At 43.5% G+C, this 17,280-nt stretch overlaps 1 protein-coding gene across 1 annotated transcript; it reads right to left on the bottom strand.

Moving 5' to 3' along the window:
• Positions 1-1,446: 1,446 nt before the first annotated feature.
• NFIL3 (nuclear factor, interleukin 3 regulated) lies at positions 1,447-16,260 on the bottom strand. The gene is made up of 2 exons (XM_075078428.1): positions 15,959-16,260; positions 1,447-5,480 (listed from the first exon to the last, which is right to left on the bottom strand). The coding sequence occupies exon 2, from the start codon at positions 5,289-5,291 to the stop codon at positions 3,915-3,917; it is 1,377 nt and encodes a 458-aa protein (XP_074934529.1). The 5' UTR covers positions 5,292-5,480; positions 15,959-16,260; the 3' UTR covers positions 1,447-3,914.
• Between the last annotated feature and the right edge of the window lie 1,020 nt (positions 16,261-17,280).

Genomic DNA, 17,280 nt, shown 5'->3' with positions numbered 1-17,280 from the left:
GTTGGTATTTTAATAAAACTTCAGAAATGTGTTATTGTGCAATTTTACATTTCTGTTAAGTTCTACCAAAAAAAAAAATGCTTTCAGTCTCATAAACTGCACATATGGACATAGGGATGTAATGAAAACATCCAAAATAATAAGAGAAGATTAACCAGGAATTGCCAGTTACCTGTCTCCTGTTCATGAACAAGGGGATATTTGGCTTTACAGAGTATTAGTAAAATGGAAATACAACCCACTCAATATGTAATTTTTACTGAAGGCAGAAAATTGAGAGGATTTGGCAAATCATAGTGTATGGGCTTGGTGTGTGTACGGTCATATCCACACTCAGTCTTTGTACAGACCGAAAGATAGGTGTTCATAGAACGTGAGGATATATTACTGTGTTTATACATAATTAAGTTAGGCAGATTTAACAGAGGGCCTGGTACTCACACTTCACAATGTTGATTAGCCACCAGTTGATGTCAGTAGGAAAAACCTTATCTTGCTAATCAACAGTTATTTGCCACGGACTTTTCTTAAAGCTTTCCATGAAGCCCTTCGCACTAATGGTGATCACAGGCAAGGTTTGGGACTAGCCAAACTAATCTAGCATGGCAATTCCTGTGCTCCCATGAAAAATTACGATCTGTATCATAAGTCTCTGGAGCTGCCAGTTTCTGTATGTGGTCTTCCTTAAAATTCTCATTTGAAGGTATGCCCTACAGTCATTTTTCAGTTACTTTTGAGTCGTCCATGTTCCTTCACATGAGATTCCACTTTCAGCATGTCTCACGTTGTTTTGTCAGTTAATTGCTGAGCTTGCAAGAGTTTTGGATGTGATGCAAGTTTATATCCACTTAGGTAAAGCCCATTTTGTGCTCAGACCAACCTTCAATGTTCACCAGAGGAGAGAGTGGTAGACCAGCTGAAGACGCTCTTTTCACAGAGGCTGGTTCTGGTACTGTTCTACAGTACAGGGAAGGCAGGCTGGAATGGCGCAGCTATGCGATTCCCCAGCCCCTCCGGTCATGCACGTAGTTACGTACGTGCCTATGCACCAGCTCAAAGGTGGAGCAGGGGAGCAGAGTCCCACCGTGTTCTCTCCCTCCCCCCAGCCAGTGTGACTCTCCGTCCTTACTGTGTCTTGAAGGAAACCAGGCTACAGACAGGTGAGCAGGGTGAGGGTCTCTGGTGACAAGGCCACCTACGCCACGTTTACAGCAGCTGAGCCCTCGAGAGTTTTACCCGGCCAGCTTGCCCCTGTAGCCAGGAATGGGGCTTTGAACGTACCACCCGCACTCCTGCGTCTTGTGACTTCGCTGGGGCCGTGGAAGGTAGTCCGAACACTAGCTGCAGAAACAGTATCTTCAGCACAGGAAGACCTGTCCTCAGCTGCAGCTCACACACCTCTGTGTTGGACTAGGACGATGAACATAGTAGAAAATCATGTTGTAATTAGAGCTGGTTTTGAACAAAAGACAAATTATTTATTTCTTTCTTCAAATGAAGCATAACACTAAGGTATAAAGGGAGTATAAATAACATCTGATTGTGCTCCTAAGCTCCATGCTATAACTTTCTTGCAATGACATCCTTCAACAAATTAACTACATCATTACTGTTAAGTATTAATTGCACAAAACAGATACACAAAATATATAATGAGCTAGAAAGAGGACAACATTCTTCCATTATGACAAACAACTGTAACAAGAAATGGGAAAAAACCAATAGATCCAGGCTTACACAGATGGCAACACTGAGAGATTTAAGTCCTCTCCTTGAACACATTACATGTGATAAATAATATGCAAAATATTTAAAGAATTTTATTGTTGCTTACAGAAGATACTTAGCAAGCAAAGAGACAGTAGCAATCACTGCCTCATGTCTCATATCCCCATCATTCAATGCAAATTTTTACATTTCATGCAAGAATCCTGAGCTTATTTTCAGTAACATTGAAATGTCTTCTATATTAATTACCAAATACATACAGAGCCCAGCGATAGGGTCTATTGTATTATTAAGGCATGAAAAAAGAATAACAGTTTATTAACTCTGAATGCCACAAATACAGCACAGCAGTTAGAAGGCTCAAAAAAGCTCAGAAAGTACCAGTGATTTCTGTGCCAAGGTCCTCCCAGAACACGACTGTGAATCATCAGCTCCTGAAAAGGTACAGAATCAAATCCTGGCCTTGCTGACATCAGGGAATTTTGCCATTGCCTTGACTGCTGGACCAAGCTTCAGAGCTAGCGGGAGTGACTCAGACTCCTCTTCATATCCCCAAAAAATTGACAAACTTCCTCTCACTCAAGTCAAGTATGAATCTGAAAAACAATACCTACATATTGTTTTCTTAATTAGTATTTTAAGTCTATGGAAAGGTTCCATTCATTATACAGTATGGCAATTAATAAAAAGCCTTTTCAGAAAAAGCTTGTTTGTTAGTCTGGTTTATTAGTATGCTAAAAGAAGGGGGAAGTATCATGAAAAGAACCTCTGCCAAGTCTACGCTCTATTTATAAATTATTTTTAACTTTAAAAGGAAAGACTTTGGTAAGCCAAACCAAGGATATGTGATGCAATTCTAGTCTCCGTGGTTCAATGGCTCTTCTCAAAGACTAAGAGCACTGCAGCCCTGTCCAGTCATCAAGTGAAGAACTCACCATCTGCATGAATTGTAAGGGGCGAGTAGTAGCTGGATTGTGCAGTTCTTCACGTAGTCTCTATTTCAAGAAGTTCTTGCAAAATGCCCTGTAGGAAGCCAGGGTATTCCAGTTCAGTTAACTAAGCCATTGAAACCAAGGCCAAATTGGTGGTAAGACTTACTTCACACTTACAATCGCATTATGTCCCACACTGGGAACTAAAATAGCAGATGATCTCCTCTGACTCTGCTACTACTATCGTCTGCCCCTTATGTAGATACTTGCCTAGTTGAGCTCAGAGTTTACAGACCCACTAGCCTTATCCTTCATCTACGGGTGGCCCACGGTCTGCCGTGGAAAGAACCGTGGCACGGCATGCAAGAGGGACGGCCTCTCTTAGGCAGCCTTTGCGCAGACCTCTTTCCGTGCCTGCACCCCTTGCACACACAAGCTGCCCCTTGATAGAGATGGTGGTGTCCAATTCTGTCACTGCAAGGCTCTGAGAACTTTGCAGATGCACAAATCCAACTTAACTAATTTCATCTAAAACACCAAGTTATAGTATTGAAAAAATGGTTCGTCACAATAAAACATTCAGGAAACTCATTACTGTCTCATCTGAGATAGAAGGAGAAAAAAAGGTCGTTGATATTAGTTACTGGGTTAGAATTTGCGTGGTTTTTGGTTAACTTCAACTAATAAATAAGTTAAAGATGGCTAAGGCTATAAATTGGTACTGCTTCGCTTATAAATATTCACTTTATTTCTACTCTCTTCTAAAAAAATGTGTTAAGGAAAAAGGTGGCCAGAAGGATTACACACGTTGTAAATTGTAATTTGGTTGTTAGTCTGTAAAAACCAAACACGTAAGTGAGGTTGAGCACAGTGTAAGAAAAAAGCCAGTTTTTAATTAACAACTTATTTACAAGTTCATAAAATAAACTGAACTGGAGTAGAAGCTCTGTGTTTGTCACCAGTATTTTGTTGTAACTGGTAACTTGCACGCTTTATAGTAGAAGAACAAAAAGAAAATAAAGTTCACTATATACAGCCTTTGTACAGGCTACTTGACTATACACAAGGCATAGTGATCATAACACAACCTAGTCTTCATAATAATTTGTGCACAAAAAGACACCAATCAGACATTATGTGAACATTACAGTGAAATGACATCACAAGTCCAGTGAAAATTCAGCATAATACAAAACATATTGATCTACTGCAAATGACATCCTTTAAAACAGTAAGCCTTTGTTCAGTAGTAACTTAACCAGAGTCTGACGCAGAGATTTGTTGTGTAGTTATAAGTCTTTTAAGTGAAGCAACCTCTGCAGATAAGTTTGCTATGCCCTGCTTCAAATACAGGTTCTCTGACTCAGAGACGTTGTAGATATTGTCTTTTATTTCAACAACTCCAGTTTTGCAACCACTCTGAATTTTTACATTGAGTTCCTTCTGATGCCAGAGCTCTGGTTTAAGTGACCAGTCTTGGATGTTAGTCACTTGAACCGAGAAAGGAGTGTGAGAAGAATGCACCAAGTTTTGTGCACCGTGTTTTTCAAGCTCAAAGTGTCTTTTTGAGGACATGTCAATGGGTGATGACAATTTCTGTGTTGCATCATAGTCATTATCCATTGCTTCCACTTTTACTTGCATGGCTTTGGCTTTAATTCGAAGCTTGTGAGGCAAAGCTGAAGAATTCACTTCTGGAACTTTAACTATTGCATGAACATTTTTATGTTCAACTGGGGAATGGATTGGACCCTTAGGAACCTGCTGTTCATCTTCTCCATCGGATGACTTTCCAACTACACCATCATCGGTTTCTGACGTTCTGGGGGAATTACTGGAGGACCTATTAACTTGCAAGAGAGGAGGAGAATGTGAGTACACGTTAAAGGTAGCTCCCATGTAGTTGGGATATATGGATGCTTTATATGAACCTCTGTCATCTCTTGGCTCTCTCTCTAATTCCATGGGCTCCTGCTTTATGATCTGGAACTTATTTTCGGGACTTCTGCAGCTGCTTTGTATACGACTTGGTTGAGTGTGCTCTACGGATGATATTTCAGACACGTCGGACATTGAGCTTTGAGGAGAATGTTTAATGACAGAAATACAACTGCTACCAACTATAGATGGTTCATGTTCATCTACAAATGAGTTAATATTTGACTTGGAACTCTGATAGTCTTGGAAATACACGGTTGTTGAGCTACTGAGTTTCTGTATCTCTTGGGCATAGGCTGCAGAACTGATTAAACCAAACTTTAGCTTCAGCGAAAGCAGCTCCGCCTTCAAAGTGGCATTCTCCTCTCCCAGTGCAATTAGTTTGTTCTCTAAGACAAGGTCATTCAGTCGTCGTTTTTCACGAGATCTTTTGGCAGCTTCATTATTTTTCCGTCTTTTCTCCCAATACATAGCATCCTTCTTTTCATCTGGAATGAATTCTCGCTTTCTCCGGCAAGCTGAGGATTTGCTTTTTCCACTGCTTGCTTCAGTAAGTAGTATGTCTTCGTTTGTAGACAATTCTTCAGACACTTCTGCTAAAGTTGACTTAAGTACCATGATTTTGTCCACATTGCTACTTGTGTCAACAGGTCCGTGTTCCTTTTTAAGGGTCTGCATTTTTCTCAGCTGCATCAGAAACAATTTGTGGTAGATCTACGACAAGCAACAGAGCAAGCTATTTCCCCAGTACGTCTCACTCCACAACTTGATAAATACAGTAATTTTAAATCCACGCACATTCTTCCCTTTCTTTCATATTCTCAGACAGTAGTATCTAGAACCAATTTTCTTGGCAGAGGCAATGGGAATCTTCTTAAAGACCTGGAATAAATAGAGAATTTGATTACTCTTTAGGAATTGCCGGCTCAGGACATGCAACAGTGGCTTTTGATAAAAAGCTTAGACTAGCATTTGGTTCATTAAACCTGCTGTAATATGAAGACAGCTCAACACTGAAAACTATTATTCTAAGCTTTATGATACCTGGGTAGCAGATTTGCTTCCAAACCAGATACAGTATGATCCAAGGAAAAAACAAATCAATAAAAAAATATTTGAGTTTTGATCCTACAGTAATGTTGTCACAGAACTTTCCATGATATCGCTGACCAACCTAAACTTCCAACACTTAACGCTGCAGGACACCAGGCATGTTGATGAGCAGCACTGGAAAGTATCTTGTTCTTCAACATTAAAGTGTCTCTTCTGAAAACAGCTATGATGTGTGACTTAGAAATGCTATATATTTGGGACCTTCATGGATTAAAAATAACATAAGCTGATTTAGAGAAGCTCGAATGCTTTCCATTGTCTTAAAATAACACCACTATCCATTAAAGCTATTAAAGAGTTAGTTATTGGTTTTGCATCCTATAAAAATACATATACAGAGATGTGTGTATATATACACACACATCTATATACAAATGTTTATACGCACACTTGGAATTTTAAAGTATCTTTTTGATCAATCATATCAATTCAAACTATTAAATGCACACACATAATTTATGCAAATACCTAACAATTAAAGAAAACTTACAAGAAAAAAAGCATTATGCAATTTTTCCTTGTCTCTTACACGGAAAATTTTGAAATACATTAGAGAAATAACACTTAATTAATAATTTGCATTTGAAAAATAGTCTTATTATAGCAAAGAAAAGTTTAATAGCATTAAGGCACATGCACCTTCAGAAAAGAGTGTTTGAATTAAAGTGGAAATTTAGATCTAAAAGACTTACCATTAACAAAGGAAAACTAGCTTAACCTTTAGCTTCAGACATTTTAATCATTAAATTTGAACTTAGCATTTATTTTGGCCTTCATTTTATAAAGTCCCCCTTAATGCAAAAATACTTTAGTCTCATGAGATCATTTGGTCTTGATCTGAGGTATAGCTTTTAAATATCTCATTTTCCACAATCAGTCATGTTCCTGGTAAAATAAATGTAGTATGCCAAGTGCTTTTATAGAACTGACTATCGAGTCAGCAGTGATTCTTGCCTGTGTAACAAAACAAAAAAATCAGCCACTACAGATTAATGTCACTGTTTACTGGGAGTGTTTTTACAATGACTAATGAAACTAATTTTAACATTATCAATTGGGAAAGTTATAAAATAATTAATGAATTGTATTCTGCCAGTTTCTCTTGTCTTTTCCAGAAGGCAAAGAGGAGTGAGTGATGTAATAACAATTAAGCAGGGTCATAAAGACTCAGGTTTCAAGCTGGGTTCTGTTCCATCAAACCATGCCAACTCTTCTGTCATGAAAAATTAACACATTTAATAGAACAGCTAAGTAGAATTTCCTAAAATCCGTGGTTAATTACTGACATGTAACTATTTGTCTTCGATAATACAGCCTTAATGGAAAATAGAGTTAGAAGCCAGCCACACCAAAGACAGCATCTAACTTTTTAGTGCAAAAGCAGCACCACAAATTGCCATGTTTATAAAGGAGAAATGTATCTCTAATATACAAGTAATTACATAGTTAGATCCTGATCCAAAACTCAAACTGGAGTCAAAGGGAGTTTTCTGTCAAGTTAAATAGCAGCTGGATCAGGTTTAAAAACAAAAATAAGTCCCACAACAAAGCAACGTCATTTTGTCCAAACATTCGGTATAATTTGATTTGCTAAAGCTGTATAGCCGTTCTGTACATTCCACTGCTACATGGAGTCAATGGTTTAATATGCATATACCACTTTAAATCTAGTGCAACCCAATACTTAAAAAAAAAAATCGTTGTTGAGCACACAGAATATAAAAATAATTTTAAAAGACAAGGCCACCTGAACTTTGTCGCATTTGTACAATATTCAGACCCTAATGTGACTTTACATTAAAAGAAAAATACTGGGATTTTATTTCTTTATCGTGTAGCTTTGGGAACACACAGCTATTGATCCATAATTGCCCTGAAATACTGCAATCGATGTATTCACTTGTATTACTAACAACTGCTGCGTGTCTGACGAAATGCATACACCTTCTGTGGCACACAGCGGGAAGCAGTATAACACGTGCTGAAGGAAGTACTTACAAACATAGGATTTGTGCATATTCTGGAAGAATGAAACTATACCTACATAGATGTAATACAACTCCTTTTCCTCTTACATTCTAATCTTCCATTTCCACATGATATAGAAGCCATACGTTTAGTCTTGAACAAGACTGTTTCAGGATAAGAACTATGACTTTCTGCCTATCTGGAGAGTCTCTAGATCAAAGTGATCCCACTTTGGTGTTTGTCCAACACTGCAGTCTATGAAAAATACTAATAATGATAATAATAAAAATAATTAGCAGAAAGTTGTTGGCTCGTTTGAGTTTTTTCTCCTAAATGAATGTAGACTAATGGTGTAGTTCATCAGTATGTATCAGTAAAAGCCCAATGGCATGTCCAAACATTATCTCCTGCAGCCTAACACTGGCACTGAGCCGCACTTAACCACCCAACAGCCTGCAGAGCTCACATCCCTTGTTCCACGGGACTTCTGCAGTTTGGGCCATTCCAGTGTACGATCTGCTCACCGTAGCACAGACAGATAACTCCTGTTTTGGCCAGTCTCCCTCCTGTTCACATTGTTCCTGGCACAAATAGACAGAACACAAGTAGCATTCAAGCCTACAGCAAACATGAAGCGCATATCAAAACGACCATGGTTTTGCACCCTCTGCCAGAGTCCATCAGTAAAGCTGTCAAAACAGACACATAAACTACTGACATAGTCTTACTGGTCTGCTATTTGCGTAGTTAGTCCTAATGCCATTACTTTAGTGACCTAACGAAACAACAGTAAATCTTTAGCTCTTTCCACATCTTCCTTGAGTACTTCTGTCGTGGTAACTGGAATTACTGCTTTACAAACAGGAGTCAAAGCCCTTGTTTATTAATACTTCTCCATGTGGATCAGCCCAATGCGGAGTCTGTAAACAAATTAAATTCCATCTGATGATAATGGCAAAATGCCTTCAATGAAACCAGCCATTTCACTTCACTTGCATTTTGTAATTCCACAGGAAAACATCAGTATTTACACATAAATTAATGAACTGTAATGATTCCTCTGACTATATTTCAAATTCCAATATTTTCCCTTATGATTAATTTTTCAATTGCTTTATCACTCCCTCATAAAGTGTTATAAACCCAACATTTAATACTGCCTTACATTAGTCACTGTTAAAGATTTTTTTTTTTTTTGGTTGGTTGATGTTAATGGCATTGAGTGCCAATTCAACAACGTAATAACACTCGACCCTATTAACTTAATTACAGACCCAGTCTTGCTCCCACAGCAATTTTGCCATTGGCTTCAACAGAAGCAGGGTACAATCCCAGATCCAAGTATTAGTGAAACGGTTGTACAGAACTCATGTTACTGAAGCAAGAAATTACGTATGCAGAAATCAAGAAAAGTTAATTCATCCATGGACTTAAAAAAATACTTGAGTGATCCGACTGTGTCAAAACAGAATACTAAGGATCTGATCCTGGGGATTTGTGTATTCACACTGTAATAATTGAGATGTTTCAAAAGGTTGAAGGACAGCGCCACAATCTTTTCCTTCCCCTCTGTGTAATTTAATCACACGTCATTTCTGCTTTAGAGAATGCACGTGGGCCTCCCCATGTACATACATTTCCCCACAAGGTAACTGCGTATTATTATTTGTATTTAGCAAAATAAGTCATGTTACCACAAAGCATATTTTTTCAAACATATCGTAGAATGAGATAACTAACTGCTTAATTCTACTGCTCTGACATTTTGATAGTAATTCTATGAAAGTAAATGAAATCCCATTTCCAGCAGTCGGATGCTCAAACACAATTCACTTTGCTATCATCATGCATCCAGAAGAATTCTCTCTCAGTCCTTCAAAAATGGAAGAAAATAATGGTTAAGTGTTCGTTCTTGTCTTAAAAAAGAACCACGCCTCTATCACCACTATCACTATATGGCAAACTGCAGAAGAACAATAAAAGCTCGTATTGATACAACTCTGTGCATATCTTTAGTTGTTGTCATCCATGTTTTGCATAGGTATCATTGATTATGTTATTGCTATTATATTCTCCCACAGGTTATCTATTTTGAAAAATCTAAGTACCAGAAGAGCTGGCGTAGAACCTGCTCATAGATACCAAAATGACCAGTTTGCATTCCAAACTTTGAAAGACTGAAGAACATAGTTTGCACTTCATCTTCAGAGCGTTTTAAAAACAGTTGGTGTCTGCCTCGAGACTGTTATGAGGTACAGAGAAAACGTCATCCTTATTGCACACACAGGACAGGAGGCTGAATTTAAGCTTAGGTGGTGAATACACAGCCTGCCTAAACACTTCTGAAATTTGCAGCCCCTCTACCTCTACTGCTTTTCACAGACAAAAAAAAAAATTATGCCATGAAATTCTGCACCTCTCAGGTCTACCTTAAGTAAGAAATCCTCTCCAACAGAGGACGTGGCCCAGTTCCAACCTCCACTGATTTCCTTCAACACACTTTTTCTTGCCTTTCATCTAGCATTGTTAGCAAAATTATGATCCTGTTGAAGAAAAGCTTTAATGCTGTCTCCACTGGAGGAGTACATTATCCCTAGGATAGGTTTGCGGGCAAGACAGTCTAGGCAATGTAGAGCAAATGGAAGTTCAAACTTCCAGGGAAAAAACTAGGTGACTGCATTTTATGCAATGATGGACAGGTTATCCATGGTCACAAAGGGGAAAAGCATTTATAGTACAAATGTTACCATCAGTTACTGCTATTATACAGTCACACGCTTAGAGACTGTGAATCCATTACAACGGCATGGAGCAATGCAAAACTACTGATCCTGTACACGGTTCCCTTTCCTTACAGCTTCATGGGCATCTTAAGTGCTCAGAGTTTCAGGATCAACGTGTAATTAGGTCAGTGGAACACTGATGATGATAGCTTTGTACAAGATGACCCATTTTTGCTAAAATGTTGATCATCTCATTGAAAGAAAAAAATGGGAGACATCTACACAATATAGTCCACTGGGAACATCAGAAATAATTTATTACGACACTTTTCAATCAAATATAAAAAATAAAAAAAAAGACCAAGATCATCATGGAACTTAGAACACTATTGCACCTTCATATTACCCACCTCCAAGCTGTACCCAGAAAGTTGGTGTCATACGTAATTTTTACAAAAGGCTTTCATTGTTAGGAAAATTACTTAAAGTACTGTTTATCTTAATAACTACAAATTAACCCATTAAAGTACAGCCTGATTCCCAAAGGTAAATTACACAATTATGCAAATAAAATTATTATTTGGAGAGCACGAAAAACATATGTTAAAAGTAGCTGTTGCTCAAAAAGGTCAGTCAAGGTTAATAGGTGCAAAACTGACCTGTATTTTCTTCCATTTCCTTAGGAAGACAGTATGATTCTATCAGATCTGTTCAATTTTTCCAAAAGGAGGTGTTCACTGCTACAGTTTGGGGAGGGGGGAAGGATGGGGATGAAATCTAAGAATGTTACTCCAAGTGCCACGAAAAAGTTTAAAACTGAGAAGCCAAGGAAAAGAATATATAACTTGCTTAAATATGTAATTACATATCTAATATATGTATAGTATCTGTGTATAAATCATGCCATTTTAAATATCACATCACTTTCCAGTATTTCTAATAAAACCCCAATAGAAACAATGGTTACTGAAGTTACAATACTATGACAATATGCTTCTCTTAATTTCAATAGCTCCTTAACAGCAGGAAAAAACTAGACCACAAAGAGCTATAACTTAATAGTCACAATGTTCTGGAAATACAATCTCAGCTTTCCTCTAGTTAAGAATAATAATAATAGAAAAGCCAAAGTCAAACGGTTATTATTCTGACAACAAATGGCTTTCTATTATTGAACTGTGTTCTTAAAATGCCAAGCATGAACCAGACCTTCAGCTGACCTAAATTTATATAGCACTATTTAAAGGCAGCAGAATTATGTCAATTAATCCCAGCTGATGCTCTAAACATGCATCTTGTTATATAACAACTGAAGTACAAATATGTAAGACAAACACTGCCTGTAAAATGCTAGTGTCTACCACTCACTGCCAACAGAACAGAGAAAGAGCAATCTTTAGAACTCCGATTCTGTGAGGTGGCCCGGGCAGTAAGACCACTGCCCTTGTTTAGCACCATTTTCTTTATTGGATTGCATTCCACTAAGAGGAGGTCTTGCGGCACTAGTGCCTATACTGCTAACTGTTGTACAGCGACCTCTGTGGCAAAAATTAGTTAATTATTCAAATACTTCAGGACAGACTGAAAATTACACCAAGATGGAGCGACTCAAGAAAGGGGGAAAAAAGCCCCCTATCTTAAGTAAGGCATTCTTTCTGATAGAAGATAGATTTGTGTAGTATCTGTCACCAGATTCAGTCTCATAGTATGCTAATTTGGACACAGATCAATTCAACATGTGAATTAGGAAAAGACCTGGATACATAAGGAGGTCTTAAAAATAATTCCTTTCAGATCTACTTCTTAATACAGGTTTTTAGAATGTTGTTTCTGTCACATTTTGAGTCAAGTCCAAAGATGCCCTTGCTTACACAATCTTATTTTTGACAGTCATGCTTAGACAGTTACATATAACTTGTTTAAAAAAAAAAAACAAAACAAACAGATTTAAAAAAATTATTTTCAAACACTGCAAAATACTGTAACACGGAAATCAACTGTCATTTTCTTTTAGAACGGATTGCAGGAATTGGCCATCTATTTGCATTTTTTTTCTATTACGTATCCTAAGCACATTTATATCCCATAACTGGCTGTAATGATCATGGCAAGGTCACCTAGAAGAGTCAATTAAGCTGATGAGTCAGATACATTGCTTAACAGTGTGTAATAAGACTCAAACAGAAGATTTTATTGTTCATATTATTGCATCACAGTGATGTTATAACAGCAGCGAGATTGCTGTCTGGAAAAAACTATTGCATAAGGATAGTTTGCATAACTATTTGTTAAAATAAGTCAATGTAAAATGAGCTAAAGGTTTATTTTATTCATGACCATTATTTCAAGATAAAGGATTGAAAAAAGCAGCATGGTACTGACATCTTTCAGAGACTCTGTTTAAACTTTATCACAACAGAAAGAATGTCTGTATATTCTAAAAATTTCAGCCAAAGCATGGCAAATACTGTTGCTTCTTATTATGAGATAAGCTGTGAGGAGGTCATGTAAGTTCATATTTCTCTTGGGAAGACTCTAAGCTTTTTGACACCTTTCAGATCGGTTCCTTTAAAGAAAAAAAAAAGAAACCAAACAAACAAACAAAAACCAAACCCAAAAAATAACCAACCCCCATCCCAGAAAAAAAAAAACACCACAGCAGAAGCTTGAGGCTTTGAAGTCAAATCTAGAAAGCTGCATATTTTAAAAGCTAGTTAAGAGTCCTTTGGGGAATGAGTTAAAAATAAAAAATAAATAAAAATGGAAAGTAGAGGCAGATCATTCTAGACAGCATTAGCACTTCAGCAGTCAAAGACATCTGTAACATGAGAACTTTTATAACAGTAACTGTTAATGCCAACAATATTAAGGATCTTTATTCAGTAATACTTGAACTTGTTGGTTTAAATCAGGTCTTTGGGCCAAAACACGAATTCTTATTCATTCACGTTTCCCATCAAAGTCAACATTTTGATTGAATAAGGACCATAAAAGTGATGCACATAGCAATATTTTAGCCAAGGATAGGGACTGAATTAATTACTGAGGAGGGAAAGATGACTTAAAGTAGGTTACTTACACAGGAGCGAACACAATGAAACTGAGTGCAATCATTCAAGTCACAAGGACAAGGGGAAAAAAAAGTACCATTGTTTTTAATACAACAGAAACTCACAGACAGCCTCACAATCAAAGCTCTACTTCATCCCAACAATCAAGTAGCAGAAAAGTTTATTCATGCTATCAAGAATCACAGTTTTAAAACACTGCTGCTACTAGCTACGGCAGGTATACCGAACATAAAGACAGTGGATGGGGTACTCAGTTTGGACTTCGGAGGTTTTGGACACAAGCGCAGTGGTGTTGGTTTCGTCTGCTTAGAGGAATTGTTTTAGTCACACACAAATATCACCTCGTCTTGAAAGCCAAGTTACCAACAGTGACTTTCAAGCTATTCTCCTGTCGAGGACAGAGCACAAGCTGACCCCAGAGTACGGGACGCCCAGCCACGGCTTTTGCCACTGCAACGCTGAAGTGACTTGGCAAAATAACAGAATTGGGCAATGGCTTCTCTTTTTTTTTTTTTTTTTTTTGTCGTTGTTCTTCGTTACGTAAGGAGAAAGCCGAAAACACTCGGGTGGCGGGAGCTAGGAGGGGATGGTGGTGGTGGTGGTATCTCATGCCTACCTGCGAGCCGTACCCCTCCCGTGGGGCAGGGAGGCAGGCAGCGTGGGGTGGCGGGGTGGGGGGCCTTTGTCTGGCGCTCCCTGCCTGCAGGCGGCGGTGGGACAAGGGGAGAGGCAAGCAGGGGAGACACGTTCCGTGGGGCGCGGTGCAGGGCCGAGCTCCGGGGAGGCGCCGCCTTCCCGCAGCTCGGCCCGTCACCGCGCCCGCCACAAAGGCTGACCGGCTCGTCCCGGCGGCCCCCTACGTGACCGGCTGAGCATGGCGCCCGGCCGGCTCCCCCCTCAGCACGGCCCCGCCGTATCAACCCGCCGCCGCCCCCCCCACCCGCCCGCCGCCGCCGCCGCCGCCCCAGCCCAGAACAAAGGGCTGAGGGGGAGCGCCAGCGCCCCCAGCCCTCTCTCGCCCGCCGCCGCGCGGCCGCCGCGCCCCAACGGCCACCAACGGCTCCCAACGGCCGTTGGGAAGACGGCGACCCTCCGGGCGCGGCGGGGCGCAAGCCTGAGCGGAAGGTGGGCGCGGGAACGGGCTCCACGTTACCGGCTCCACTCCCCGCCGGGTCTGTCACACTAACCTACTTGTCGTGCTGGCGGCTGTCCCCGGGGACCGGCTCCGCTGTCCCCGGGGGCCGGAGGCACCTGGCCCCCCGCCCGCCGCCGCCGTCAGGGCACGGGCAGGACGGCTCTACCGCTCTCCTCCGGCGAGGCTGACATCGCCTAAACGCCTTCCTCCCTTAAATTAGACGTTCCCCTTTATTTATTTTTTCTTTTTTAAAGAAACGGCAAGTGAAAGCCCGTACCGGAGGAGATGGCTCGGCGTCTGAGCGAAAACGCCTTCCTAAAAATACGTTTTGATAAAACGTCTCCGAAGGCGTGGAGTTAAAAATCCGAGCAAATGGCCTCGAACGTCTACACGCACAGTTCTGGAGAAAAGACCAGAAATAGCACATGAAGCCACAATTGCTAAAATGCGATGGGTCTAAATATAGACTAACACACAATTCTCGTTTTAAGGCACCCGGCACGCAGCCGGCGAGTGCGCCTCGCCTCTCCGCTTACCCGGGTTGCCTACTTCCCTTATTAAACGCGCTTTAACAAAATCTGTTACAGTTAGGGGTTCGGGGGGGCTTTTTTTCAGGGCGAGATTGTCCTAGTTTCTTTGTAGCGAGATTATAAAATCGCATAATTAGCTCCCTCTTCCCAGCCCGGCTGCCAGCAAATTCTGTGGTTACATAATGCAACATTTCCAGGAACTATTATGCGATCGGTCCCGCAGCGCCTGAAAAACAGCGACAAAAAGTGACGGGAAGGGCTGAGGCAAGCGCAGCCCCACACGCACAGCGCGGGGACAGGGGCCGGGCCGCTGCCATTAATCCCGCACGCCCGCGGGCAACGTCCCCCAGCGCCGCTCGAGGAGGGGGGTCTGGCCGGCGGGCTCCGGCGGCACGCAGCTCCCGAGGGTCCTGGGGCCGCGGCGCGGCGGGCACTCGGGACCCAGCCCTCCGTCCCGCACGGCGGCCGCCCGCTCCCTCCCCGCGGGTATATTATGCAACGGGCGGGAGAGCGGCTCCGGCGGCGCTGCCCCGGGATCGCTGCGGGGAGAAGCGGGGGGCAGCGCGGCACACCAAGAACCAGCGCGCACGCACACACACACACACCCCGTCCTCCACGGCCAGGGGAAGCCTTCGGCGGGCATCTCCCGCGCCGCCACCCCTCCGCCGGCCCGACGGACCTCTCCCCGCCCGGCGGCAGCCGGAGCCGGCGGGGCCGGCCTTATACAACAGACGCCCCCAGCCGAGGCGCGGTAAGGCGCCGCAGCCCGGGCGGACACCCCTCGCTTGACACCCGCGCACCGCTCCGCGCGCCTTCCTACCTGCAGCGCACAGCGAGGCGCCGAGCATCCCCTGCTCCGCTCTTTCCGGGCCGGGCGTGCCGCGCCGCGGACGAGGCCGGGCGGGCGGTGCTGCGCTGTGCTGTGCTGCGCTGTGCTGTGCTGTGCTGCGCTGTGCTGTGATGCGGTTCGGTACGGTGCCGCGCCGCGCCGCGCCGTGCCGTGCAGGCAGCAGCGGAGCGGGCGGGCGGGAGCGTGCGACGACGGCGGCGGCGCGGAGGGATGTGTGTTAGTAGGTCAGGACTGCGCGGCGCGGACCTCATACCCCGCATGCCAGCCGCGCCGCGCCGTGACTGGCGGCGGTGCCACCCCAATCGGCGCCGGGCGCTGCCGGCGGACGGCCAATGGGAGCGGCGGAGGGCGGGGCGGGGCGGGGCGCGGGGCGGTGTGTGGTACAGTAGGTCTGTGTGCTGGCGATTGCATAACCGCCGGCGGGGCGGGGGGCGGCGCGGGGGGCGCCGGCACTTACGTAACCGCCGCGGCGCCCCGCGGCAGCGCGCAGGGGGGCGCTCGCCACGCGCAGCCTCCGCGCCCCCACTTCGACAACGGCAAACGGCAACAGCGATAACGACAGCGGCGCCGTCCGCGCTGCCGGGGGAAACGGAGCGCGGCGGGGCTCTCGCAGCCTGACCGCTGCCTTCGTGCGTGGCGTCACCGGGCTGCGTATCTGTACAGCGTGTAAAAACCGAAGCCTCGGCCCCGGCGGGGAGCGTCGTCGCCTCAGAGCACTTGCACAAGAGCCGGGAGCCGCGCTCCCGAGGCACGTACCTGCCGCCCAGCCGCGCTGCACGGGTGATTCGCCGGTGGATCGCGCTGCGGCTTTGGCTCGGGGAAGAACAGTAACGATAGTCGTAACAGGGAGGAGAGAGAAATAAAAGGAGGGAAGGAGCCTGCCGAGGGCGGCCGGGCGCAAGGCTCGCCCCGCGCGGCGCGGCACGGCACGGCACGGCCGCTGCCTGCCTCCGCTGGCCGCCACGGGTGCAGGGGTTTGACAGCATTTCTTCCGCCGGCTTCATCGCTGCCCTCATGCTTGAGGCGGCAGAGCTGAAACGCTGCTCAAAAGCGGGGACACCTTTTGGAGAAGCTCGCCCACGCCGCCAGCCGATCGCCCCCTCGGGGCGATCCCCCCCGGCGCCGGGGGGCGCTGCCTGCAGCACCACCTCTCCCCCACCTTCAAGCCCTCTTTCCCTCCGCAGGGTGTTACAAAGAGCGGAGATTCAATAAGAGAGTCTGGTGCCGTTTTGACCCTTGTTTAACCTCTGTTTTAGAAAATGACGCACGGCCAGCAAGAAATCCAATTCTCC

The sequence above is a fragment of the Phalacrocorax aristotelis genome, chromosome Z (assembly GCF_949628215.1).
Source record: "Phalacrocorax aristotelis chromosome Z, bGulAri2.1, whole genome shotgun sequence".
Taxonomy (NCBI): domain Eukaryota; kingdom Metazoa; phylum Chordata; class Aves; order Suliformes; family Phalacrocoracidae; genus Phalacrocorax; species Phalacrocorax aristotelis.
This window is presented reverse-complemented; position numbering and strand designations above follow the sequence as displayed.

What these genes read in the sequence shown, in the direction of transcription:
- NFIL3 (XM_075078428.1), bottom strand. Translation starts at nt 5,291, where the DNA reads ATGCAGCTGAGAAAAATGCAGACCCTTAAAAAGGAACACGGACCTGTT.